Source organism: Sus scrofa, chromosome 12 (genome assembly GCF_054392235.1).
Source record: "Sus scrofa isolate SSC_HxYL_T2T_F1_AM1 chromosome 12, Sscrofa_HxYL_maternal_Yorkshire_Landrace_v2.0, whole genome shotgun sequence".
Classification (NCBI taxonomy): Eukaryota; Metazoa; Chordata; class Mammalia; order Artiodactyla; family Suidae; genus Sus; species Sus scrofa.
Window position 1 is genome coordinate 46,869,216 of NC_139394.1, and position 25,772 is coordinate 46,894,987.

A 25,772-nucleotide genomic window follows, 5' to 3' on the forward strand; every position below is an offset into this window, starting at 1 on the left:
GACATTACGTGGAATTTGGAGGAATCAATCACTGGTAAGAGAGTTAATGAAATATTTAAAACTCACTGGAGCCCCCTAGTGGCTATTTAACCACCAACTCTAAACTCAACTGCCCTCATAAAATAAACTCTACAAAAATTAAAAGCAAGTCAATCACAATTTCAGAGTTTTGAGTTATGCTCCAAAAAGTCAAACTCAAAGTAAGATCACTGTTCATGACATGAATGGAACGGAAAATATTTTGCTGGATATTTTTTAACAAGAATAAGTCTTGGGAGTTCCCATTGTGGCACAGTGGAAATTAATCCAACTAGGAACCATGAGGTTGTGGGTTCAATCCCTGGCCTCGCTCAGTGGGGTAAGGATCCAGTGTTGCTGTGAGCTGTGGTGTAGGTCGCAGACATGGCTTGGATCCCGAGTAGCTGTGGCTGTGGTGTAGGCCAGCAACTGCAGCTCCGATTAGACCCCCTAGCCTAGGAACCTCCATATGCCGTGGGTGTGGCCCTAAAAATAAGCAAAAAGGGGAAAAAAAAAAAAAGAATAAAAGTCTTCAGCCTGTGTGTCCTAGGGGGCTAAGAAATGCTTACCATCAGTTTTACCTAGCAAGCTTTTTCAGACAATACAGAAATGAATGCCTAGGCTCCTGATTCAACAGTCCAGAATGAAAGGTTGTCCATTCTAATGTACATCCTTAGTTAAGACACTAAATTCTACTCTAGCAACTCATTTGTCTCTGTTTCCCTTAGAATCCACATGTTAAGTGACTCAACCAAGGTCACTTATTAGCTGTTGGGATCAGAATTGCACCCAACTTCAATCCAGTCTTAACAGATTCTCGTCAATACAGACATTTCTACTAGAGCAGGGAATTTTTACATGGGTTGTCTACCTGTTATCAATTACACAGTCCGTGATTTGTAATTTCTAAGACTACAGTTGATGAAACAAGTGTTTTAGTTTTAAGAAACAATTTAAAAGGACACTGTCCTTGTTATACAGCCATTCTGTTTGAGAGGCTTTGTGATTTGTTAATGCTAACAATGAGTGATCAAGGGGGAAAGGATATATGAAAAGCCCATGCTTCTGGAAGGAACCCTTACTTGAGTACAAAATCTTGACACAGTCAAAATCAGATATTTAAGTTTTAAATCAATATACTTAACCATTTTTAATGCTTTTATTAACTAAATTCCAAAGTGAAAAAATTAACTACTATTCTAAGTCTGAAATTCTCTAAAACAAAATTCCTTCCTTCCGCCGAAATAACTGTTTCAGTAACAGGATTTTTGATGTATAAGGCTTTTTAAAACGTGCTACTGTGGAGTTCCCATCGTGGCGCAGTGGTTAACAATCCAACTAGGAACCATGAGGTTGGGGGTTTGATCCCTGCCCCTTACTCAGTGGGTTAACGATCCGGCGTTGCTGTGAGCTGTGGTGTAGGTCGCAGATGTGGCTCGGATCCCGCGTTGCTGTGGCTCTGGCGTAGGCTGGCAGCTACAGCTCCGATTCGACCCCTAGCCTGGGACCCTCCATATGCTGCAGGAGCGGCCCAAGAAATGGCAAAAAGACCCAAAAAAAAAAAAAAAAAAAACCAACGTGCTACTGTGTTTCCGTTGGCTAGACTACACCAAAAAAATGGCTTCCCACAGAAACTGCCCACAGATCCCTGGAAGGTAAAATTAATTCTGGAATTTCAGTTCACTATTTAGCAAGGATCTGGTTCTGTCTCCCTTCTCCCCTCTTCATCCCAATTCTCTATTCCCCTCTTCTCCTGCCCACCACCAACCATCTCAGTCCTCAGTCACCTACCCCACCCATATAGCCTCACTTCCTAGGCTCTAAACCTTAGCACTGCATATAACCAGAACCTAATGTGAATCACGTCAGCTTTTGGAACAGAGCAAGCTGAAAACTCTTCTATCTGACTCAAGGGTTGGTCCCCAAAGAGAAAAAGGCATAGAAAATCCCCTCCCCTATACTCTTGGTATTAAACTCCCCAACACCCCTAGCTCTTGGTACCAAACTCCTCAAAGCTCCTAGATCTCTTAACAATATTCTAAAATTTCATATTTTGCCTCAGGCTTCAATACTCCAATGACAGTGATCCACCTATGATTTGCTCCTCTATCCTTTCACATCTCTCAATCAAAGAATTTTTTAAAAACCTAGAATTTTCCAAGATGAAGACTACATCCAATTTCCCCAAGTCAGAGGCCTTGAGTCATGCAGACAGATGTAGTAACAATAGCTTATGCTTATACCTCAACTCAATAAACTTAAAGCTTAAAGCAACAAAGTACCTCCTGAGCATCTACCATGGAGAAGGCATAATCCATACATTCCTGCAACAAATGCTAGTTATGTAGCTACACTAGGCCAAACTAAGTGTGGAGGATACAGAAGTGACTAGGACTCAGTAGCTATCCTCATGAAACTTACATTCTAAGTGGGAAATGAATGTTAATAAGTACAATAAATATGAAGAAAAGTAAAGCAGAGAGAGGGTATTATAGATAGGGTGATAAAGGAAGGTCTCTGAGGAAGTGAGATGTAAGCAAAGACTTAAAATATGTCAAGAAAAATGCCATGGTAAGATCAGGCTGAGAGCAATTAAGATGTATAAAAATGCTCCAAGGCTAGAGGAGTTTAAAGGCCAGTGTCAGAGCTGTAAAGAAAGTAAAAGAAAGAATAATATGGTGGGTGAATTCATAGGTAGCCATGGTGAGGGAATAACCATGAATTAGGAATGAGAAAGGCACTATGGTACTACTACAAGGTATATAGTGATTTATCCAAATGAGACTATATATTACAGTAAAGAGAAAATAATGCAAATGTTCAAGTGATCACCATATAAGACAAAATAATCAGAAATACAACATGTACAAAATATAATATGGATCACTGAAAGGGTTAAGATCACAATGATGTCAACAAGGAAAGACGTCAGAGGAGGTGCAACCTGAGATGGAACTACAGAAGGCAAAGGTACATCACAAAGAACACACAGGACCTGCTCAGCAGACAGCCAAGCATCCAACATGGCTGGCATGTTTGGTGCACTTCATAGGGTACCAGATCAGGCTGCCATGCTAAGTTGTACTAGAGAAAACCATGAAATACCTAATTTTGCAGGCACTGGAGAGCCAGTGAAGGCTCAAGGTAGGGATGAAAAGGGAAAGGAATAAAATGTTCAGAAGGCCACTTCTCTCAAAATGGTGGCATGAGGCTTTGCAGTCATCTAAGTAAGAAATAATTAAACCCATTGTACATCAACAGTACCTCCAAAAAAAAAGAAAGAAAAAGAAATAATTAGAACCCAAACTAGATGGGAATTGAATAGAGAACAAAAAAGAGGTGGAGAATAGAGACTGAAGAATGTTGCAGTGACAGAATTTAATAAATGACTGGATATTGATGTTGGCTACATTGAGTTCGAAGTGCCACCAGCTCTTACTTAGCGAAGAAGACACTGATGATAAAATGACACAATACCCTAGAGTATTTCCTTTCACCCTAGGGTAAGGAAGAAAGGTTTTCAGTTAAAAAAGTAGAATTCACTCAACAATAACAATGTACACACACAGTTAAAGGGAGGGTCTAACCAGACATGGAGCCCCCCAGCTAATTACAGGAGAGCCCTGAATTATGATTTGGATAATTTGGATAAAGGAGCAGAAGAACTGATCATTAGACAAACTCAGTTCTACCCACTGAGTCAGCTCTATGTTAGGAAAAGGGACATATTCCAGAGACTTCAGTGTCAAAGTAGCTTGGATAATTAATTTTTTCTGCCTAAAATGTTCCAAGTAGCAATTATTAGTCTGCCTCAAGCTACCATTTATCAGTCAGCCCATTCTAAGGCATCCTAATTCAAGCAAAAGATAGGGTGTCACCTTTTCATGAGACCAAATATAACTTTTTTAAAAAGTTCAGGTTAGATAAGACTAAATCCCTTTTAAAAAATCACTTTTTCTTTTAAACTATTCATAAAAATAATTCTAATGCTTTCTTTGGTTCAAAAGGCAGCCATCTATGTATTATCTACTTTTGATCTACTATCATAAAACACAGGTCTGCCAGAAACAAATGAATTTGAAGACTTCCCTACAAGTAAGTTAGTTTATGGCATTTAAACTAGGCTTCAGGAGTCCCCATCGCGGCACAGGGGAAATGAATCTGACTGGGAACCATGAGGTTTCGGGTTTGATCCCTGGCCTCACTCAGTGGGTTAAGGATCCCGTGCTGCCGTGAGCTGTGGTGTAGGCCGGCAGCTACAGCTCCAATTGGACCCCTAGCCTAGGAACCTCCATATGCAGCAGGTAGGGTCCTCAAAAGGAAAAAAAAAAAAAAAAAAAAGGCAAAAAGATGAAAAATAAACTAGGCTTCAAACAATCATTAAGGTTAAGAAACCAGATTTTACAAAAGATGTGCTTTCAAAGTAGGATCCTTATGTGCTAGGATTCTGAAGTTCCTCATTATTTACTCGACATGCCCTAAGCCCCTTTCTATCTTTTACATCCACAAAGTTGCTGGCAAACAATGAGCCAAAGAACCAGCCACCAATTCCTACCCCTGCCTTTACACTATGACCTTTCACATATTTGTTCATTACCTGCCTTCTTCCCTAAAATCCATTCCTCCAGAGAGCAGTGGCCATGTTGCTACAAATATGGATCCCTAGTACCTGTAACAGTGCCTAACACACAGCAGACCCTCAATGAGTGCTGATCAACAAATCTACAGAAAAGACAACGGTATTCTTCCTACAGACAGATTCAGGCAACCACCACAGTCCCTGCATGAATGCGCCACTTTTCACGGGATGAGTAGTGTCTTTTCACTACTTTGTTAGTGTCTCCTTCCCCTGAACTGCAGAAAATACAGCTACCTTTGAAAACAACTGGAAGAGACTCAGTGATTCCAAAGAGTCCCTCTTCAGTACTGCTCAGGATCTAGTCTGAACCTGTAGAGGACACGTACAGGGATACCAGTCACTTCCCAACACACGAGACAAACAGATAGATGCTCACCCCGCAATAAAGGCATATACACAGTACAAGACATGCCAAGAAGGGGTGCCACAAGAATTAATTAGTGCTCACAGGAGCTTTGGGACACAGAATAAAAGGTACCACAGACACAAAAAACATTACAAAGGTGTGGCAATGCAATACCTCAAAGACAAAATCAGTTTGTGACCCTGATGTAATGAGGATTCCAGGGACCACTGACAATCTCCACTTACAAAGCAAAGCATGGAACAGACCCAAAGTATCAAATGCCTTGTAACAAAGAGAAACTGACATGATAAGTCCTGTGCTGTCCTCCCAGCTGTCCTTTCCACATTAGTACCCCAATGCCCTCGGGCATTTCTTTCACTGAAACAAGACTTTGCTTCACATTGTCTACCTTCTGTCATTCAAGCAGCTTACCTCCTGCCCTGTAGCTGCTTCCATATCAAGAAACAGATCAAGAAGAGATCGGACCAGACGAGCTGCTTTAGCCTTGCTGATGGAATTCAAGAAGGGTCGTACATACTTCAGGAGTCCTCCAAGCTCTGTGTGGAAGGCAATTCAGACAGGGAAAAGTACACATCAATATTAGGTACCAAATACTCATTAACAAATGACCCAATATCATAAGATCAGTAAAGTCCATAATCGGTCAAAATCAAACTTGGCAGGACCTTAAAGCATTCTTAGCAGGTAAGAGAGCAGCAAAAATAAGTTAACAACATATACCAACTCTGGGTTCCATTCCCCACTCGGCCACTGGATTACTCTGAGGGCCCCGAGCAAAGCTCCTGTCTCTCTGCTTCATGTGTCCATCTTAAAAGAAAAACAGCAAAGTACCCACACTCCCAGAAAGCAGTGTTCTGGAACATGAAATATGCTATGCCTGTGCCACCTTGAGACAAAATCATTTCCCCACAACCAATTAATTTACCAGGTTATAGGCATTAAGCATTTTTTTTTCCCTAATTTTCAACCAAGTCTGTCTTAGAAGTTTCCTTTAAACAGAGATTTTTCAACTCCAGGTTCCTTTTTCCCTTCCTTCCTGAAATACTCCCCAGTTTAGCTTTACCAATATAATTCCCATGGCACTCTTCTGAATCAACTTTTCACATAAAAGTTAAAGTGTTTGTCCCTTAAAGTTATACTATGCCCTTTAAAAATTCCTCATTAATCTGCAAAACCTAAGTCTTAAACTATGACAAAAAAGGTGTCCACCACAGAGGTTTTTGTCCCCCTTATGTAAGAAAAGAGAGTGGTACAGTAATTCTAAGGGAGCATCTTTAAAAACGAGAGTGAAAAATTAGAGAATATTTCAACCTGAACAACTCAGGACATAGTCTGGATGTAGGTTAAAATTACTTTAGTGCAACTGCATCTTTAACATTCTCCAACTTAGGCTCATCCTCTTGAGAACTCTAATTCAGGGCAAGCAAACCTCACCCTCCTGAGAATGCTAATTCAGGGTCTTGAAATCTTCATCTGCAGTAGTCACAGGATACACAGGACTGTGTCAGGTATAAACGGAACTTTATACAGAGCAGAAAAGTTCGTCTTTCCCTTTACTCCCCAGTACTGATCTGTAAGTCCCACGTCTAACATTTTTTCCCATTCTGCCCCTCCATTCACTCCTATACTGACTACACGCACTCCTGCTTTCATGGCTCATTCATACTGCATTCCCACCTGGAATCCCTCCCCATCATCTCAACCCACGTAAATCTCAGACATCCTTTTAGGTCCAGCTAAAGTCTTACTGAGTCTCCCATGCCAATGCCAGGCTACACTGACTTCTCTCCCTTGAATTCCTTTTGCATTTATGCAAACTTCAATGTTATAAACCACAGCTTTTTTTTTAAGATCCCTGATCTTTTTTATGTTATTTTATTTCATTTTATTTTTTAGCCAGACCTGTGGGATACGGAAATTCCCAGGCTAGGGATGAAATCCGAGCTGCAACTGCCACCTACACCACAACTGTAGCAATGCTGCCACAGGGAAAATACTCAATCATTAACCCACTGCACCACTTCAGGAACTCCAATCACACCTTTTTTTTTTTTTTCCCCCCTTTTTCGCCACGCTACAGCATATGGAGTTTCTAGACCAGGAATCAGATCTGAGCAGCAGTTGTGACTTATGCTGGATGCTAGATCCTTGATGTCTACATTAGGAAAGTCCATCCTTGTATACTTTTTATGCTTTCCCAATAAAAATCCACTCTGTGGTTTTGTCTGCTTCTTTTTTTTTTTTTTTTTTTTTTTTTGTCTTTTTGCTATTTCTTTGGGCCGCTCCTGCGGCATATGGAGGTTCCCAGGCTAGGGGTCTAATCGGAGCTGTAGCCACCGGCCTACACCAGAGCCACAGCAACGCGGGATCCGAGCCGCGTCTGCAACCTACACCACAGCTCACGGCAACGCCGGATCCTTAACCCAATGAGCAAGGCCAGGGACTGGAAACAATCTTCCATGTAGGGTCAGACCAGTAGTCATGGCTTAATTCCCCTGATCAGACTGCCACATATAACACAAGATAGTGTGTTCTGCTTTTGCTAATAGCACTCTTTGCTCAGACTGAGTCTACAAGGTCTTTCTGAAGAGAAAGGTAATTCCCCACCTTCCTCTCTTCTGAAAAATGGTTTAAGTACATAACTGTGTACTTACCACACGGAATTTAATCTTGCTGGCTTTGGCAATAACTCTGAGTCTTAATTCCGTTCTCTACTGTACTGAATCACCAATAATAATAAACATACCTTCTGCTACGCCTTTAGCTATAATGCCAGATGATAACCAAAGGAACAAGGACAGATCCCTATGACATGATGCTAAAAACTCCTCTCCAGGTTGACAAATGATCTGCTTGTCACGGCAAATGTTCAAATACGCTGCTGACATCAGATATGCAGTACCCTATCTTCTAACCCAGAGGTTTGCAAAGTTTTTCTGTGAAGGGCCAAACAGTAAATATTTTTGGCTGTGTGGGCTATATGGTCTCAGTGACAATTACTCAACTCAGCCACTGCAGTGCAATAGTAGTCACAGGCAATACGTAAACAAATGGGCATGGCTATGTTCCAACAAAACTTAACTTACAAAAACAGCTGGCAAGCCACTGTCTGTGGGGCCCTGGACATCTGCTGGTCTGATAAAGCTAACCAAAGAAAACTAAGGTGAGTTTGGGATAATCTTTTCTTAATAAATCCACTGATTTATGAGATTAAAACTTACTTATCAAACAGCCTGTCCCAGAACTTTACTGATGACTACCAGTTTACAGTGTCTAGAATTTATTCTTTTCTTTATCTTTTTGAAAAGTGGATTGTTTGCTCATCATCAGTTTCTTCATACCTCTGCATCCTCCATAATTTTTCTCAGAATAGTGGCTCTACAAGTTAACCCGCTACAACTTTTTTTTTACATTAAAAGACAAAATTGTCAGAGCCTAGAGACCTGAACTCATCCAAAGAGACTATCTGCTCTCACCTACCTTGGCTTTAATTCTCTCTGATGTTATTTCTATCTTTTTCTTTTTGAAAATCATTTTCCTTCCTGAAAAAGGCAGAAGTGAAATATAAGCTAAGGAGTCTGCCTCTCTTGCACTTGCTAGCATTAAAGTATTTTCTCCAAGTTATTCTTATTCTAATAGAGAAAGAAATGACCTCTTAGTTGCCAAAAGACTCAGTTCATTTTTCATTTCAGTCTATTTCTACTTCGTATTCATTCTTGGTTATATTCCTTGTTTCTTTCCATTTTACACAAACTGATTTTTTTTTTTTTTCTTTTTTGCCTTTTCTAGGGCTGTACCCACAGCATATGGAGGTTCCCAGGCTAGGGGTCGAATCGGAGCTGTAGCCACCGGCCTACACCAGAGCCACAGCAACGCAGGATCCGAGCCACATCTGCAACCTACACCACAGCTCACGAAAACACCAGATCCTTAACCCACTGAGTGAGGCCAGGGATCAAACCTGCGTCCTCATGGTTCCTCATCAGATCCGTTAACCACTGAGCCACGACAGGAACTCCACAAACTGATTTTTTAAAATTCTTATAGAATCACGTTGACTTCTTCCTATTCTTTCTTACTGAAATTATGACCAGAACTTCCTTTTCAGAACCTCATAGAACTCAACATACTCCTTTTAAGTTTCAGGTTATGAATCTGAAGACCCTGAACCTAGGCATCATGTCTGATAAGGGGCACCACCACTTCCAATTACCATTATGCACAAGACATTGTCTTATTCACTAATTCCCAAGTGACTGCTGTCCATCAGGGACCCTATCTTAAACTTTTCCAGCAGAGTCCTTAGCACAGTACTAGCCCTATATTAAGCACATAACAAAACAAAATTGAAAATTAATGAAACAGACATATTTTCTATTCTCAGGGAACCGCAAAATCAAAGGAAACAACACAAACCAATCAATTAACAACAAATACGGGTAAAAGAACATAGGCCCTGAAACTTCCTTACTATACTCACCAAAGTTTTTCTTAGAAAACAATATTAAGTAATCTGGAAACATTTCTTAAAAGTTCTTATGATTTACCTATTAAATCCCAATATGTTTAGCTGTACACTTCTCAACTTCTCAGGTAGGGGTCACAGGGAGGGGAGGGCAAGGAATAAGGAGAAAATACAGCAAGAAATAGGAATTTCAAGCAAAACAGTTTGATTTGGGGGCTAATTTCCTGAAACACTGATTATACTACACGTGGGGTGGTGGGGCGGGTGGGGGGGAAAGGCTGCATCCATGGCATGTGGAAGTTCCAGGGCCAGGGAACAAACCCTGCACTACAGCAGCAACCCAAGCCACTGCAGTGACAACACTGGACCCTTAACTTCCTGCACCACAGGGAACTCCAAGCTGGTTTTAATTATCCATGCTACTTGAGGAAAACAGACATTTGGATAGTTCAACAACAGAAAAATCACTTCACCTAACTTTCTAATTCTTTCAGGAAAATTACCTTGTTAATTATATTTTGTGTGGACTATCAAAAACTGTTTTGCAGCTCCCAAGCTGACATTAACCAACTGGTAAAAGGAACCCACAAATACATTAAATAGGCGAGAAATCAGCCTAAAATGAAAAAACCACCACCTACCACTGATAACCCATAAGTGGATAACTATGAAAAGCAACAGTCATCATATCACAAGGTCATGAGCTCTGAAGGAGGACTATGTCCATTCAAGTCCTCCTCTCCTATGTACTAGCTGATTGCTGATACGTAAGATATTTAACTTTTCTGTGCTCAGTTTACTTAGGTATAAAACAGGTAACAGTATATCTACCTTATCAAGTTGTTCCAAGGACTCAATTAGCTAAATCCTATTTATGCTTAAAACAGTTACTAGTTCACAGTAAGCACTCAAAAACTGTTTTTCATATTATAGATATTTTAATGATATTTTAAATAAGATACAAGATCCATATAAACACATCCTCCCAATTTTATATAACTTTACTCAACTTTTTATTGATTGAGCCTAATAATCAGTAAGCCATCATCCATCCTTAACTGAGAAGATCTTAGTTCTCAAGTTCAAGAAGTTTTGCTAACTTCACTTATCATTCTCTTGGATAACACCATAATTTGGGAGAAAGTAATTCATGAGGTCAACCATGCTTAGTAATACATTCTAATCAGATAAGCTCTATATTCACTTTAAAGTGAATTTTAAAATCACCTATTTTAAATTTAAGCGGGCTATCTTCTAAATACCATTACCACTTTAGTGGTCAAAGGCCCTTCCTGGTCAATAGGATTCTATTCCAAGGACACACTCAGAATACCATCTCTACTGGAAAGTCAAACCACAACTAGAAGGTTTGGGCAACAGACCCAAAGCCCTAGGTATCAGTGGAGAAATCCTGGGAAAGTTCTCTCTATTTAATGTCTCACTCATTGTGTACCAGGAAAAAAGGAAAGCCAGCCACTTCCTTGGATACAAAATCCCTAGTCATTTCCAAGGCGGGGCCTAGAGTCACTATCCACCATCCATCAGAGCAGCTCCTTGAAATCATCAAGACTGCTACAGCAGCTACTGCTGACCCCAGCTAAGGGAATGCAGTGAAAATCCAAACCAGAAACAAATCACAGGTCTCTACATCCCCACGGAAACAGATTTTTCTCCTCACCTGCAGAACAAAAGTCTTCCATGAAAGAACTGAGTGAAAAGGCCTCTTAACTTCCTGATAGGAAACTGAAGCTCAACAAGTTGGCCATAAAACTAAATTACACCACCAATAAACTGTGTGCATGCATTCTCATGCTCCCTTACTCCAACAAAAAAGTGGAACCCAGCACTCCAGTTTAAAAAGAAAGCAATCCATTTGCAGCACTTACCTGCAGCTTGTCCAGTCTTCGCCAGGAGAGACCCCAGTTCCAGAATGCTCTGCTCTTTGACCTGTACTGCCTCCTCATCATTCTCCTGAATGTCACGCTTCACTGGGAGAAGAAAATGCAAACCCTCTTAAAATTGTGTCAGAAAATGAAGACTAAGGGAAATGTCACCCTCATGACACCAACTACAGATTCAAACAGTTACCAAAAGACAAATTCTAGAGAGCTTTAAAAAAAAAAAAAAAACTAAACAAGAAATAGTAAAATGATCATGTAGTACATGTCCCCATGTATATCATAAAAATAGATTCCTCTCTTGATTTTAAATGTGCCTTTTCATTCTACCAATTACAATCTCCCTTACCTGCATACACTGAGATGACTGCTGCAGTCACTTGGTTAATACAAAATTCAAAGGAAACAAGTTCTTCACATTTGTGATGGTAAGCCCCGTGCTAGGCGCTATGTTACATGAAAACATTAAACCTACATGTGCATTTACCGGCCACACACTAAAACCGAACAACCAAGTTACTGATAACTATGAAGTCATAAGTCTTTCACCAAACTTTAAGCCTTTAGAAAGCCTCAGCTGATGGAAGTGTCAGGGATAAACAGCTCAACAAAGCCAATCAGGAAAAACAACCCTGTCAAAGCTCCAGTGTGATCCTTAGGAGGGAATGCTACTCTCTAAAAGATTCAGGACCTGTTAAAATAACTTTGTGCTATCTGTCCCACTTTCAGCTGTTAACAACTATTCTACTACTCAAACTCTGAACAGCCGCTACAAGTTTGTAGTGATAATTTTAGTGAACATCACTAGTTATCACTTTTCTTACAAAGCATCATGACTTGACAAAAACCAAGATTCTGATACTCCATGATGGAGTCTGGAAAAAGTAAGGCTGTCAACCATAATGACTCAAGCTTGCTCTAACAGGGAAGCTTTCGGGCAACTCTCTCCTAATATAGAGGGCAAGCAAGAAATACTCCAATTATGTTTACCATAATTCCCACTTTATAAAAGACAAAATAAATATTAGGCACAAAAAATAAAATCCATGCTCCTCACATGAGTTCTAAATATTAGTGTGTAGTCATAGGACAAAGACACACATGGAGAAGACTCTGGTTCTATAATTATAACTGACTTAAGATCAGAATTCCAAGAATGAAACAATTTATTATTTACCAATATCATCCATTCACTGATGCATCTTAACCTCCACTTCCTCCCTTTTCTAGTCCTCCCCTCAAAGATAAAGACATCAACATCTCATCCCTGCCCTTCCTCCATGAAAGTCAAGAATACCAAAATTCAACAAAGTAAACATAAAAGCCAAAAGTCTGGAGGTCTCACATACACGTGCATTCTCATGCTACTTGTTGATCCAATCCGAATCTTCTCAAGCTACATGAAAAAGATCATATCACTACATGTGCAGGGAAGAGCCAGCCCATGCCCTAACTGAACCCCTTATGACTGAACATTAAAGGTCCCCTCTGTCATCACAAATTTGCTTCTGTTCACACCTGAATCTCAGTAGAAAACTGTCAGGAGCGACCGGATGGGGCTCCCATTTCAGTTTTCCTGTTGTGTGCAAGATGTAAGACAATCATACTACAATACTAAGATATTTTTCTTTAATTTTCTCCTGCAATGTGCAGCCGACAGGTTCTAAAGAGTTTCCAGAACTCCGCGGCTGACAACTAACTCTCCGAACTCTCCAACGATTTAGTCACCTCCTCTAGCCGGGCGGTCCTAACACCAACATCTTCGGTCTGGCACCCTACAGGGGGGCGAAGGAACGTCTCGGCCACCTCCCCAAACCAAAGCAAATCTGATGTGCGTCCCCTTGGTATTCCAAACCACACTCAGAAAGAGGCCCACTGTAGTGGAGCCTTTAGCGGTGGGGCTGGGAGAAGTAGCAGCTTCCAAGGAAACTCCAAGAGAAATCCGGGCGCTCGCGCTCCGATCCGAGCAGGCTACGCTGATAACAACGGCGGGAAAAGCCAGTCCAGAGCGGGTTTTGCCAAAGCACTCAACTCGAGGCTCTCAGCCCAGTTCGCGCCCGCCGACGGGCACTGCTCGCGGTCCCGGGCCAGCCCAGGAGACCAGGCTGGCGAGTAGTGGGGCCCCGACTCGGCCCGCTCTCCCACCTGACGCTGAGCCCACCGTGAGTCAGCAGCCGGCGAGGGGATGCCGGGGTTGCCTCCGGGCTTCCCACCGGGGTGGGAGCCAGGGGGCTGCAGGGAGCTCGGAGCGGCCTGGGCCCCCGGCCCGGCCCCCCTCACACACAGTGAGTCAGCAGCACCAGAGCCGGCTAGCCCGGCCCCGCTCCGCCGCCGACGACCGACACAGGCCGAGCTAAGCCAGCAGGGCCGGGAGGGGGCGCGGCGACCTTTACCGATGGAGTGGAGGATGTCGATGGAGGCCTCCCGGTCGGTGCTGAGTAGAGACTGGGCTCTCTGGAACTCCACCACCGCCGCCGCCGCCATCTTACCGCTCTCACACAGTCCCCGGCCACGGCCGCCGACGCCGGAAGCACACGCCCGGAAGGCCCGCCCTCGCGTCCCTCCCCTCAGTTGCCCCGCCTCCTTTGCTCCCAGAGCATCGCGGGAGTTGTAGTCTCTTGGCGGGGCCCTGGAGGAGGGAGGAGGGAAGAGGGAGGAGGGAAGAGGGAGGAGGGAGGACGGAGGAGGGAGGAGGGAGGAAGGAGGAGGATGAGCCCTGGGGAGCTTGGCACCCACGAGTGAGGCTCCCCAGCACCACCTAGCGGCTACCCACGAATAAAAGAGGCGGTACCTTAGAACAGGAGCCCCAAGGTAGTCTCCACCCACACCCCCAAAAAGCTTCTGAACGCCGACTCCCCTTTTCTCTCTAGAGAGTGTTTGGACACCCGGCTGGATATTCAATGAAAGCCGTTTGGCTTTCTCTGTAGCTTCCACATTTAACTATTCATGAAGGGCAATAAATGATCCTATAAAGTGCTCACTATGTGGTCAACAAAGAGCACCATTCAAATGCGTTTCAAGTGTCCTGCAACACAAGGCGCGCGGGCGCGCGCGCACACACACACACACACACACACACACACACACACACACTCCAAGCTAGAATCCTGCAGAATCCTAGCCAGTTTGTGATTAAACACACCAGTGTTGGGGAAAACTGATGTTAGAAAGTGAAATATCAAACCATTACATTTAGAATGGATAAGCAGTTGAGGTCCTACTGTACAGCACAGGAAACTGTATCTAGTGTCTAGGGTTAGACCACGATGGAAGATAATATAAGAAAAGGAATGTATATCTATGTATGACTGGGTCACTGCTGTACAGCAGAAAGTGGCACAACATTTTAAATCAACTACACTTTAATAAAAAATAAATATTTTTAATTTTTTAATTTAAAAAAAGAAAGCTAAATATCTTGTTTGCCCCACTCACTCAAGTAATCCCTCTTGAGCGTCACGCAGAAGTCTGACAGCCTCTCGAATTCCGCAGCTCAATAAAGAAAAAACGGATTTTTCTTTGCAGTGTCTCCAGCGCCTTCAACTAAAATCACAGATATCTGAAAAGCTGTCAAAGAAAAGGAAGAAAGACATTCTATATGCTCCCTGAGGGTTGAGCTTAAGGGAAATACTAACAATGTACAGAGGCAGTTTAGTAGGATGAAGATCTTTCTGCAGGTGACGACGATCCCAAAATGCAACATGCTGTCCCCTAAAGGGACATGTAAAGGGAACCAACACTGCACTCCTCCATGTCTAGGTTAGGCGACTTACCTATTTCCTTCTACCTTCTCAACAATGCTCTGTGAAAAGATATTAATACTCCTTTCATAGATGAAGAAACAGGATGATTCAAGTAATTTGGTGAAGATCATACAGTAATTGACAAGGCCAAGATCTGAGAGTTAGGGAATGAGTTCCGAGTTCCTGGATGTGTGTCCTAGTCCGTATGGGTCAGAAAAAGAATTTCCCAGCATAGCGAACTGAAGAGGAAGAAGAGCTTATTGAAATAAGAGGTGCTGCTAGTGCAGCCAGATGGCTTCCTGGTAATCAGCGAGAGCCAACTCTGAGCGTGTGGTCATGTCAGTTTTTAAAGCCCAGGGAGAAGAGAGGGCTTACAATACACCTACTGGCCTGCTGATGTGTTGGGAAAGAGAGGGTCTTATGGTACACTTGCTGGTTGGTTAGGGCATAGAAGGCCCCTACGGGGGTGGGGGAGGAGTGGGCAACACGGTACGTGGGAAACCAGAGCATAAGGGGGGAAGGGTGACAAGTGCTCTGGCTGCTTGCTGCTGATCAGAGGTGTTGTAGGGCCCTGGGTTGCCTCCACTTGCTATCTGTCGGGGCATTCCTGAGGAGGAAGGTGTGGCTCCACCGAACAATATGGTGGCTTGTTCCAGAGTTGTCCACGTATTGACTGGTTGATATGCCCGTTGCATTATCATTTGGAGACTTACTGTTGTATTCTAGAAGAAACAAACTTAACAAGCAGATTAAAATTTGAGGCCAGGAGTTCCTGTCATGGCGCAGAGGAAACGAATCCGACTAGGAACCATGAGATTCCTGGCCTTGCTCAGTGGGTTAAGGATCCAGCATTGCTGTGAGCTGTGGTGTAGGTCGCAGACGTGGCTCGGATCTGGTGTTGCTGTGGCTCTGCTGTAGGCCAGCAGCAACAGCTTTGAATGGACCCCTAGCCAGGGAACCTCCATATGCCACGGGTGTGGCCCTAAAAAGACAAAAAAAGACAAAAAAAAAAGTTGAGGCCAAAGATTAGTAAAAGAATTGCTGGAACTGGGGCCCAAACAAGGGAAAGAACCAGGTTATGCTTGATAACGTTTTTTATTATAATCCAGATAGAGTCAGTGCTTGGGTTACGCTTTCCAAAGGAATGGAACACTTGGTGTGGTCATATCCTTTATTAGCTCAGTGTTATTCACATAGATGTAAATGAACCCAGGGAGGAGTGACAACCTGAATGTTTATAGACAAAATAGATCTCATTTCTTTTCAGGAGAATAAGCATGAAACCCGGTCTGGACCTGACACTTCTGGGACACTTGTGGTCAAGTAGCCAGTTGCATAGTTTTATCTAAGTAGGTTTTAACATCTGATGTGGTATTAACACATAATTAACAGGAGCTATTGGTCATCTTAGCAATACAAGGACTTGTCTATAATTACTCCCACAATACTAAGTATTATCTTGGATGTGTAAACCACAGCTATTCCATTCTGCCTTTCAATTTCACTTCTCTCCTTAATAGCCAAAGGAGATAACACTGTTAATGATTTTGGTCCTTTTCTAGATATGAAACTATGCAAGAATTGGGGCTCATAAAAATCCTTACCTGAGGAGCTCCCGTCATGACTCAGTGGTTAATGAGTCCGACTGGGAACCATGAGGTTGCGGGTTCGATCCCTGGCCTTGCTCAGTGGGTTAAGGATCCGGCGTTGCGGTGGGCTGTGGTGTAGGCTGCAGACACGGTTCAGATCCCGAGTTGCTGTGGCTGTGGTGTAGGCCAGCAGCTACAGCCCCAATTAGACCCCCTAGCCTGGGATCCTCCATGTGCCATGGGAGCAGCCCTAGAAAAGGCAAAAAAGTAAAAAAAGTTAAAAAAAAAAAAATCCTTACCTGAATCTAACTATCTGAAGGCGTGTTTTGCCAGCTTTCCAGAGCACAGACTGCTTTATTTCTGATTTCCACCCTGAACTCCTTTCAGGAAGTGTAGAAGTTCAGCAGCTTCAGCAGCTCAAGATTTAACCTTGTAGAAGTAGACAACAAGTCCCAAGCTCCAGTTCACAGGGCTCCCCCAGGCCCATAAATTTCACCATAGTCTTTGGGGGGCATTCCATGACCGTTTCATCCCATGGTGCTACCTATGCTCATTCCCAGGTCTGGCAAAGATTTCGCTGATGGGCCACTCAACTTGTTATTACTGGACTAGGCCTTATTGATAGTAGCCCAAAGCCTCTGTACCACCTGTCTTACTAGCTTCTTATGATCCAGGAAAATATTCCCTCTTTTTGTATTTCCCCATATCTAGAGCTACACTATTATAATGTTTAATCTCATATAGGACTATATATTATCACTTTATCAGAGTCACACATTTGGTAATGCAAAAAACAATTCTGTAAAACAGTTAATTAAAAAAATATAGCTAGTAGTATTAACAAAGTCATAAATAAGAATTTAAGTCAGCAGGAGTCCCCCTTGTGGCTCAGTGGTAACAAATCCAACTAGGATCCATGAAGACGTGGGTTCCATCCCTGGCCTCACTCAGTGGGCTAAAGATCCAGCATTGCCCTGAGCTATGGTGCAGGTCACAGATGCGGTTTGGACTGCGTTACTGTGGCTGTGGCATAGACTGGCAGTTGTAGCTCTGATTAGACTCCTAGCCCGGGAAATTCCATATGCCGTGGGTGCGGCCCTAACAAGACAAAAAAAAGAAGAAGAAGAAATTAAGTCAAGAGCTTTCACCAAATACAGCCCAGTATATCCCCAGTTTGTCTGGCTTGGTCTGTTTCTTATCTTCAAAGAAAAATACGTTCTGGCTTTGTCCATAAGGCATGCAGCCCAATTTCCTAGAGTTAATTATGCTGGTTAACCCTAGCTGGTTTAACTGTTTCTAACATAAGGGAGCCTTTAAATTTAAATTACCATAGCCTGGGAAAGTTACATCCCTTGGCAGTCTTACTTTTGCTGATTGAGCTTGAGTAACTTTATTTATTTATTGTCTTTTCATGGCCACACCTGTGGCATATGGAAGTTCCCAGGTTAGGGGTCGAATTGGAGCCACAGCTGCCAGCCTACACCACAGCCACACCAACATGGGATCTGAGCTACATCTGGGACCTAAACTGCAACTTGCAGCAACACTGGCTGCTTAACCCAATGAGACCAGGGATCAAACTCTCATGGCTACTAGTCGGGTTCTTAACCCAGTGAACCACAATGGAAACTCCCTGAGCTTGAGTAACTTTAGAAGAAAACATATTTTGGCCTGGGTCAGAGCAGTTATCATTAATTGCCCAAGTGAGAGGAATCTCACCTAGCAATATCAATAGTGGTCTGAACAAAATTACAATTTTTTCAATAAGTTTCTAAAGGGCCAACTCAAAGAGCCTTGGCAGGGAGAAATGCATCAAGGTAAATCAGAAGTACTAGTTGCAGGAGTTCTCGTCGTGGCGCAGTAGTTAACGAATCCAACTAGGAACCATGAGGTTGCGGGTTTGGTCCCTGCCCTTGCTCAGTGGGTTAACGATCCGGCGTTGCCGTGAGCTGTGGTGTAGGTCGCAGACGCGGCTCGGATCCTTCGTTGCTGTGGCTCTGGCGTAGGCCGGAGGATACAGCTCCGATTGGACCCCTAGCCTGGGAACCTCCATATGCCTCGGGAGCGGCCCAAGAAATAGCAGAAAGACAAAAATAATAATAATAATAATAATAATAATAAATAAAACTGTAAAAAAATAAAAATAAAAAAATTTTTAAAAAGAAGTACTAGTTGCAGGTAATTGACTATAAACCCAACAATTGGATTGATTTCTAAAAGTCACATAGGATCACATGATAGAAAATCACATGATAGAAAAATGTTTGCTTTGCATGAGAAAACAAAAGAAACAGAGAAGAAAACAAAAACCATACAGGTCAGGTATGGCAATCTTGGGACAGGTGCCTACTTTTGTTGTCTTCTTTTCCTCCAGGCATACTGGTGTTCTTTTTGTTTTTGTTTTTTAATATTAGAGCCTTGTTTATGGTGAGTTTGAGGTCAGTAGTTCTCTCTATAGACTAGTCAATACAGAAACCCTTCTTAAGTGAGAAATATAAATTTAAGAGTTAATTTTCATCAGTTTCTTTGTGCATGAGGCACTTAAGACTATCCAATAAGAAATCTTTTATCTAGGTTGGAGACAGCCTTTTAAATGTTACTTTTTCCAGTATGTATAGTTCCCCCTGGTTATCATGGGGCATCTGATATTCACCCAAAGACAGATTACAGCAATCAGCTTCAGAAACAAGCTTAGAATACTTTCTTAATAAATTAAAATTAATTTACTCAAATTTATTCTAAACTTAGTCCTGATAATGCACAAAAATCTTCTGCTTCCACTTCCCATAAACTTCCATCACTTTCTGCATCTATATTAGTAAGCATAAGTACCAATAATCTCTAAAAAAAAATTTACTTCATAGGAAAAATCTCAGTGTGGCATCAAACATATTAATAGTTCAAAATACCTTCAGTTTCTCCGTAAAATGAAGCCAATGTTTAGTAATTAATGTTTCAGTATCTTATTTTATTTGGAAATGACCTAACTATTCAATAAGACCAAGTTATTTTTCTTGCTAACAAATTCGTAACAGATTTTTTTTTTGTTTTTGGTCTTTTGTCTTTTTAAGCCTTCACCAACAGCATATGGAGGTTCTCAGGCTAGGAGTCGAATTGGAGCTACGGCTGCCAACCTAAACTACAGCCCACACTACAACACTGGATCCGAGCCTCGTCTGCGACCTACACCACAGCTCATGGCAACGCCAGATCCTTAAACCACTGACCAAGACCAGGGATCGAACCTGCAACTTCATGGTTCCTAGTCAGATTGTTTCTGTTGAGCCACAACGGAAATTCTGCAGCAGATATTATTTAACCTCTAGTATAATCTTGGCACAATAAAGGTAATACACTTAATGTTGATGACTCTAAAGACATGTCTATATTAATTAGATCCACAAGCTTTAATATCAGATAATTATTTAATACTATTTTTCCAGTTTACATGAACCTAAAATTTATTCTGGCCAGTTACCTTCCATATTTTGAGGATTTATGTAAGTGCTTAATTTCCTTTAAGCCAATTTAGTAGAGCTCTTTTATGAATTAATTTTGGCAGTACATATATAGATTCATACAAACATACACAACAGAGACCTCATAGTTCCCATTCCAAAGTTTCAGCCATAAATAGGGAACTGTAAAACCGACCAGTTACAAAAAATACTGGATTCAAATTGGGTTTCTGGCAGATGGAACAAATAAAGTTCACCTGTTAAGATGGCTAAACCCTTTTTGCTAATGTTTATGAAAAAGACACAGCATTTCCATTTGACCCTGAAAGTCAACCTCCAATTTGTACCCTTGCATGTTTAAAAGATGGTGGAGATAAGATTCCAGAAGATCAGATGAATATATGCATCTCAAAGACACAGGAAAATTTTTCCTAGGATGACTTCCCTTAAGGCCAGAAAAAAAATTTTCCTCCTACTTACAAGCCTTTTCCGTGGTATGAGAGACTTTATAGGCCATGTCAAGTAAGGCCAGGAATGGAGTTTATGGGCCCTGTTTTAATATTTGTAGTTTTTGTCTGATGTCAGGGGAAGCCTGGCTTATAAAATGGACTGCAACAATGGCCCAGGCTAGGGGTCAAACTGGTCTTCACTGGTCTCAGGGTCTGAATTACTGCACTTCCTCATAGCCTCGGCCAGTCAGGTCTGAGAAAGGGCTGGGTTTTCAGAAGGTTCCTGCGTGACTTCCCCAAGCTTATTATCACTGATGGTCATCTTTTTCATTCCCTCTTATAGACAGGCCTCAGGCCAAGGCCCAGATTCTGGTCTTCTCTCCATGGGTACCACAAGTGGTCAGGACCACGGGAATGTCTTGCCAGGTCAAGTCAAAGGCTATGGTTAGGGCCTGAAATTCTTTGATAAAAGTGGCAGGATCCTGATGAAGGTTATTCGTTGGTAACTCTTGATATGGGGGAGATCAGACATGGGCAAGGGGACATGGACCCTGAGAATGTCTAAGTCTCCATTAGCAAGTTATTGGGCCGGGCTCAAGCATTGGGCGGTACAGGACTGGCACCGGGAGTGGAAAGAGGGTTCGCATCCTGGCTATGGAGGTGGGAACTGAGGTGCAGAGGGTGTGCTGTGGGCTGAGGAGGGGGCTGATGAGACTGGATGTGGAAGGGTCATCAGGAATGTCTGGAGGAGGAGGAGGAGGAGAACAAGGCAATAGAGTAGTCGGAGAGAGGCACATATGACATGAGTCCCTCAAACCTGGATTTTGGCTACGGGCCGTAAAGGCTTAGATGTAAGGAACCTCAGACCGTTTTCCACGTCTACAGCAAAAGCGGTCAAGATGATGGATGGTGTTATAGTCTAGAGTCCCGATAAGAGACCACTGGTCTTGGTCCCCCAGTTTGTATTGGGGCCGGGCTGTGTTAGAAAAGAAAATGAGCCTCTTCTTTTTGAAATCATCTTGATCAAATTTATTCCAATTCCTGAGGATACAGCTAAGGGGAGAATCTGTAGGGGGCTCCTGGGATGTACCAGAACCCATTCTTAGCCCATATTTCATGGAATGGGGGTACTGAGAGTCACACACTGGCAATAAAAACAAGTCCCTTATTGTCTCAGTGCCATCTCTGTGTGACTAAGGCACAAAGTGCCAACTGTCTCCGCAGTCCCATCCTGTTGGGGGAAGTGGCCAGGAAAACGGAGACCTATGAACTGTGCACACACCATGCGACAAAGACACCAGGAGAATTCCCAGGAGCCACCTGGGATTGACTCACCACTTGGCGATCCTCTGGGATGTGGAAGGAGCTTTCAGGATGACTCAGGAGTGGCAGGTTCCCTCAAGGCCCAGACAGGCCGAGGAAGGCAAAGTGAAAGTAATAGGAAAAGGCGGCTGGGGCCTCTGCCTTACAGTCTTCAAGGGGCAGGCATGTGTTAATCGCCCAGGCCCAGGCCAGATGATATCAGTCGGCCTGGTCTCCAGCCTAGAGGAGAAAGAAAAGAGGAACCTTCGCCCGTTCGGACAGCAGTTACTAAGGCGCAGTGAGCAGTGGGGCCTTTGGAACACACAAGAGTGTAACCCTGGGCAGAATTCCTTAGTCACTTCCACATCTACTTGCCTGTTCACAGAGGGTTACAGAAAAAGAAAGGGAGAGGGTGGGGCAAAGACCTCCAGTAAGGTCTCCGTACAGGTCACCAAAACGTCCTATCTGTGCACAAGGGTCAGAAAGAGAATTTTCCAGCATAGCAAGGTGAAGAGAAAGAGGAGTTTATTGAGATAAAAAGACACTGCTGGCACAGCAGGATGGCTTCCTGATAAGCAGGGAGAGCCAACCCCAAAGAGAAAGAGGAGTTTGTTAAGATAAGATACAGCTAGCTAGCTCTTCCTGATAATCAGGGAGAGAAGTGGTCTTACCGTACGCATGCTGGGTGGTTAGAGTGTATCTTGCCCCTATAGGGGGAGGTGAGGAATAATCCACATCACTTTCCTAGTAGGGGGTAGGAAGGAGTAGGCCAGGTGGCTCAAGCTGGGTAAAGGGCATTACAACAAGATGAGGAGGGTGATGACAGGGGTCTGGTAATCCTTGTCTTGGCCAGAGGCTTTGAGTTCTACCTACTTGAAGAGGCCCTGAAGTCCCACAGTGTGTTCAAATGGAAAGTGGATAACATCTCATTAAGTTGTTATAAATAGGATTCATGACATTGGGGAACTGGACAAAATGGCTTCTAAATTTATCCCAAAACTGAGCCTTTCTTTGCTCAAAAAGGACACTCCCCCCTTCTCAATTTGGCATACAATTAATATTGTACCAGAATGTTAATGGGCTATAAAATTCCAAAGCTGAGAACAACAAGCCATATGCTTTCTAAAGAAGAGTTACCAGGGGTTCCTGCTGTGATGAAATGGGATCAGTGGTGTCTCTGCAGCACTTGGGAGGCAGGTTTGATCCCTTGTAGCACAGTGGGTGGATCCACACTGTCTTCTCTAATATGTCTTTTCTTTCTTTCTTTCTCTCTCTCTCTCTCTCTTTCTTTCTTTTTCGCTGCAGCCATGGCATGTGGAAGTTCCCAAGACAGGGTCTGAACCCATGACCTGAGCCACTGCAGTGACAACATTGGATCCTTAACCCACTGGACCACAAGGGAACTCCTATAACATGTTTTGTTGTTGTTGTTTTTTGGTTTGGGTTTTGTTTTTTTTGTTTTTGTTTTTCTTTTTTTTTTTTGCTTTTTAGGGCCGCACCCATGGCATATGCAGGTTCCCAGGCTAGGGGTTGAATCAGAGCTACAGCTGCCAGCCTACACCACAGCCACAGCAACCTCAGATCCAAGCTGAGTCTGTGACCTACACCACAGCTCACGGAAACGCCAAATCCTTAACCCACTGAGCAAGGCCAGGAATCGAACCTGCAACATCATGGTTCCTAGCCGGATTCATTTCTGCTGTGCCACGACAGGAATTTCCCATAACATGTTTTAAGATTCTGAATGAATTATCATGCTGTATGAGCTCCTGTTGCTTCTACTATTTGTAGTTTTGCAGGGATGTCCTGGGAGATGTAAGAGGCACACAGGACTGGTTAATTACACTAGGCACCTTGGATTATTCCCTTTTTTCCACATTAGTTTAGGTGATCTCTAAACCTAAGTTGCACCTTTTTCATAATCTTTCAAATCATATTATCAAGCAGAACATGCAATAAAAGGAACATAGATTTTGGAGTCACCCTCTTGCTTGCAAATTCCAGGCCAGTCGCTTAGTGCCTGGTGATTTTAACAGGTTTCTTAATTTCTTTGATCCTTGATTTTCTCATCTGGAAAACAGGGATAATAAAATCTAGTTCTCAAGGTTGTTGTAAGAGATAAGATGGGAACGTGTTGAATAAATGTTATTTTCTTTCCCTATAGCATCTTCATTATGTAACAGTGAGCGGTAATTTGTATTACAGGGATCACTAACTACTAGCAGTCACCTTCTTTTAACTGCAATGTTCCTAAACTAAGTAATACTATGTATGTAAGTCATTCACAGGAATGTAATGTTCTCAAAGTCATCAAAAGCTCCCTCAAGAATCGGGGAATTGAGGAGTTCCCATCGTGGCACAGCAGAAACGAATCCGACTGGGAACCATGAGGTTTAGGACTCGATCCCTGGCCTCACTCAGTGGGTTAAGGATCGGTCTTGCCGTGAGCTGTGGCGTAGGTCGCAGACACAGCTTGGATCTGGCATTGCTGTGGCTGTGACGTAGGCTGGTGGCTACAGCTCCAATTCGACCCCTAGCCTGGGAACCTCCATATGCCTTGGGTGCAGCCCTAAAAAGACAAAAGGAAAAAAAAAGAATCAGGGAATTGAGACTGTGAGCTCGTCAGCCAAGGGAATGGAAATCAAAATTGTCACTTGGAACCAACTGGGTAGACAGAAAACTCAGTAGATTTGTGGAGAAAAGCAGAAATATCATGGAAGGGAATCCAAATAGCTCCACAGAAAGCCACCTCAGTTCCTAAAAACTTTCTAAGTTCCAGTTCTCCCACAAGGCCCACCTGTACCATATTCCCCATTCTTGGAATACTGTGACATGTTTCCTTTCCAAGTATCTTCCAATCCTTCTAATGTTAAGAGGAAATGTTCAGTGAGGTGTCACCAGGGTTTTTTGTTTTGGGGGGGTTTTATTTGGGGGAGGGTTGGCTACATGCGGAAGTTCCTGGGTCAGGGATCAAAACACAGGGACCTGAGCCACTGCAGCGACACCTGATCCTTAATGTACTGAGCCGCAAGAGAACTCCCACACACTGGATTTTAAAAAACGGTATGAAAAAATGTAAACTATCTCATTATTTTTATATTGATTACATGTTGAAATGATAGTATTTCAGATTAATCTCGCCTGTTTACTTTCTTCAATGTTGGTATTATGAATTTTTAAACCATATACTTACTTCGTTATGTTTCTATTGGAAAGTGCTGTTTTACTGTTTGCTTTTTTTTTTCTTTTGGCCCCACCCAAGGCATGCAGGAATTCCCAAGCCATGAATAAAACCCGAGCAACACAGTAACCAGAGCCACTGTAGTAATAACCCTGGATCCTGAACCTGCTGTGGCACAAAGGAACTCCTCCACTGTATTCTTACGTCTGATGTTGCTAAAGAAAATCAGATGCCAACTTGATTTATTCTTTTCTCAGAAATCTGCTTTTTCTATCTGATAACATTAAGAATGTTCTTTTATTTTTTATTTATTTATTTTTGTCTTTTTGTATTTTTAGGGCCACACTTGTGGCATATGGAAGTGCCCAGGCTAGGGGTTGAACAGGAGCTGTAACTGCAGGCCTATGCTACAGCCATAGCAACTCAGGATCCAAGCCGCGTCTTTGACCTACACTACAGCACAAGGCAACACCAGATCCTAAAGCCACTGGGTGAGGCCAGGGATGGAACCCACATCCTCATGGATACTAGTTGGGTTCTTCAACCACTGAGCCACAACGAGAACTCTGAGAATGTTCTTTTATTTTTGATGCTCTGAAATGTCATTATTAAAAGACTTTGTTGGAGTTCCCTTCATGGCTCAGTGGAAACGAATCTGACTAG

The 25,772-nt window shown here is 42.8% G+C and overlaps 1 protein-coding gene and 1 long non-coding RNA gene across 3 annotated transcripts in view; both read right to left on the reverse strand.

The window, feature by feature from the left end:
- Positions 1-13,892, reverse strand: part of PSMD11 (proteasome 26S subunit, non-ATPase 11) — a 31,139-nt gene extending 17,247 nt beyond the window's left edge. Inside the window, exons 1-3 of the mRNA XM_084985221.1 lie at positions 13,781-13,892; positions 11,376-11,477; positions 5,436-5,560 (exon numbers count right to left, since the gene is read on the reverse strand). Of these exons, the coding sequence (XP_084841347.1) occupies positions 5,436-5,560; positions 11,376-11,477; positions 13,781-13,871 (318 nt within the window). The 5' untranslated portion in view covers positions 13,872-13,892. The remainder of the gene's footprint in view (positions 1-5,435; positions 5,561-11,375; positions 11,478-13,780) is intronic.
- Positions 13,893-14,737: 845 nt separating this feature from the next.
- Positions 14,738-22,065, reverse strand: LOC146398258 (uncharacterized). Of its 2 annotated transcripts, XR_014821436.1 has the most exons (4): positions 21,314-22,065; positions 18,249-18,668; positions 17,019-17,754; positions 14,738-14,954 (listed from the first exon to the last, which is right to left on the reverse strand). It is a non-coding gene; the product is annotated as an uncharacterized LOC146398258 (long non-coding RNA). The 2 variants fall into 2 exon arrangements; XR_014821435.1 differs by lacking the exon at positions 18,249-18,668 and having other exon boundaries at positions 16,735-17,817; positions 21,962-22,065.
- Between the last annotated feature and the right edge of the window lie 3,707 nt (positions 22,066-25,772).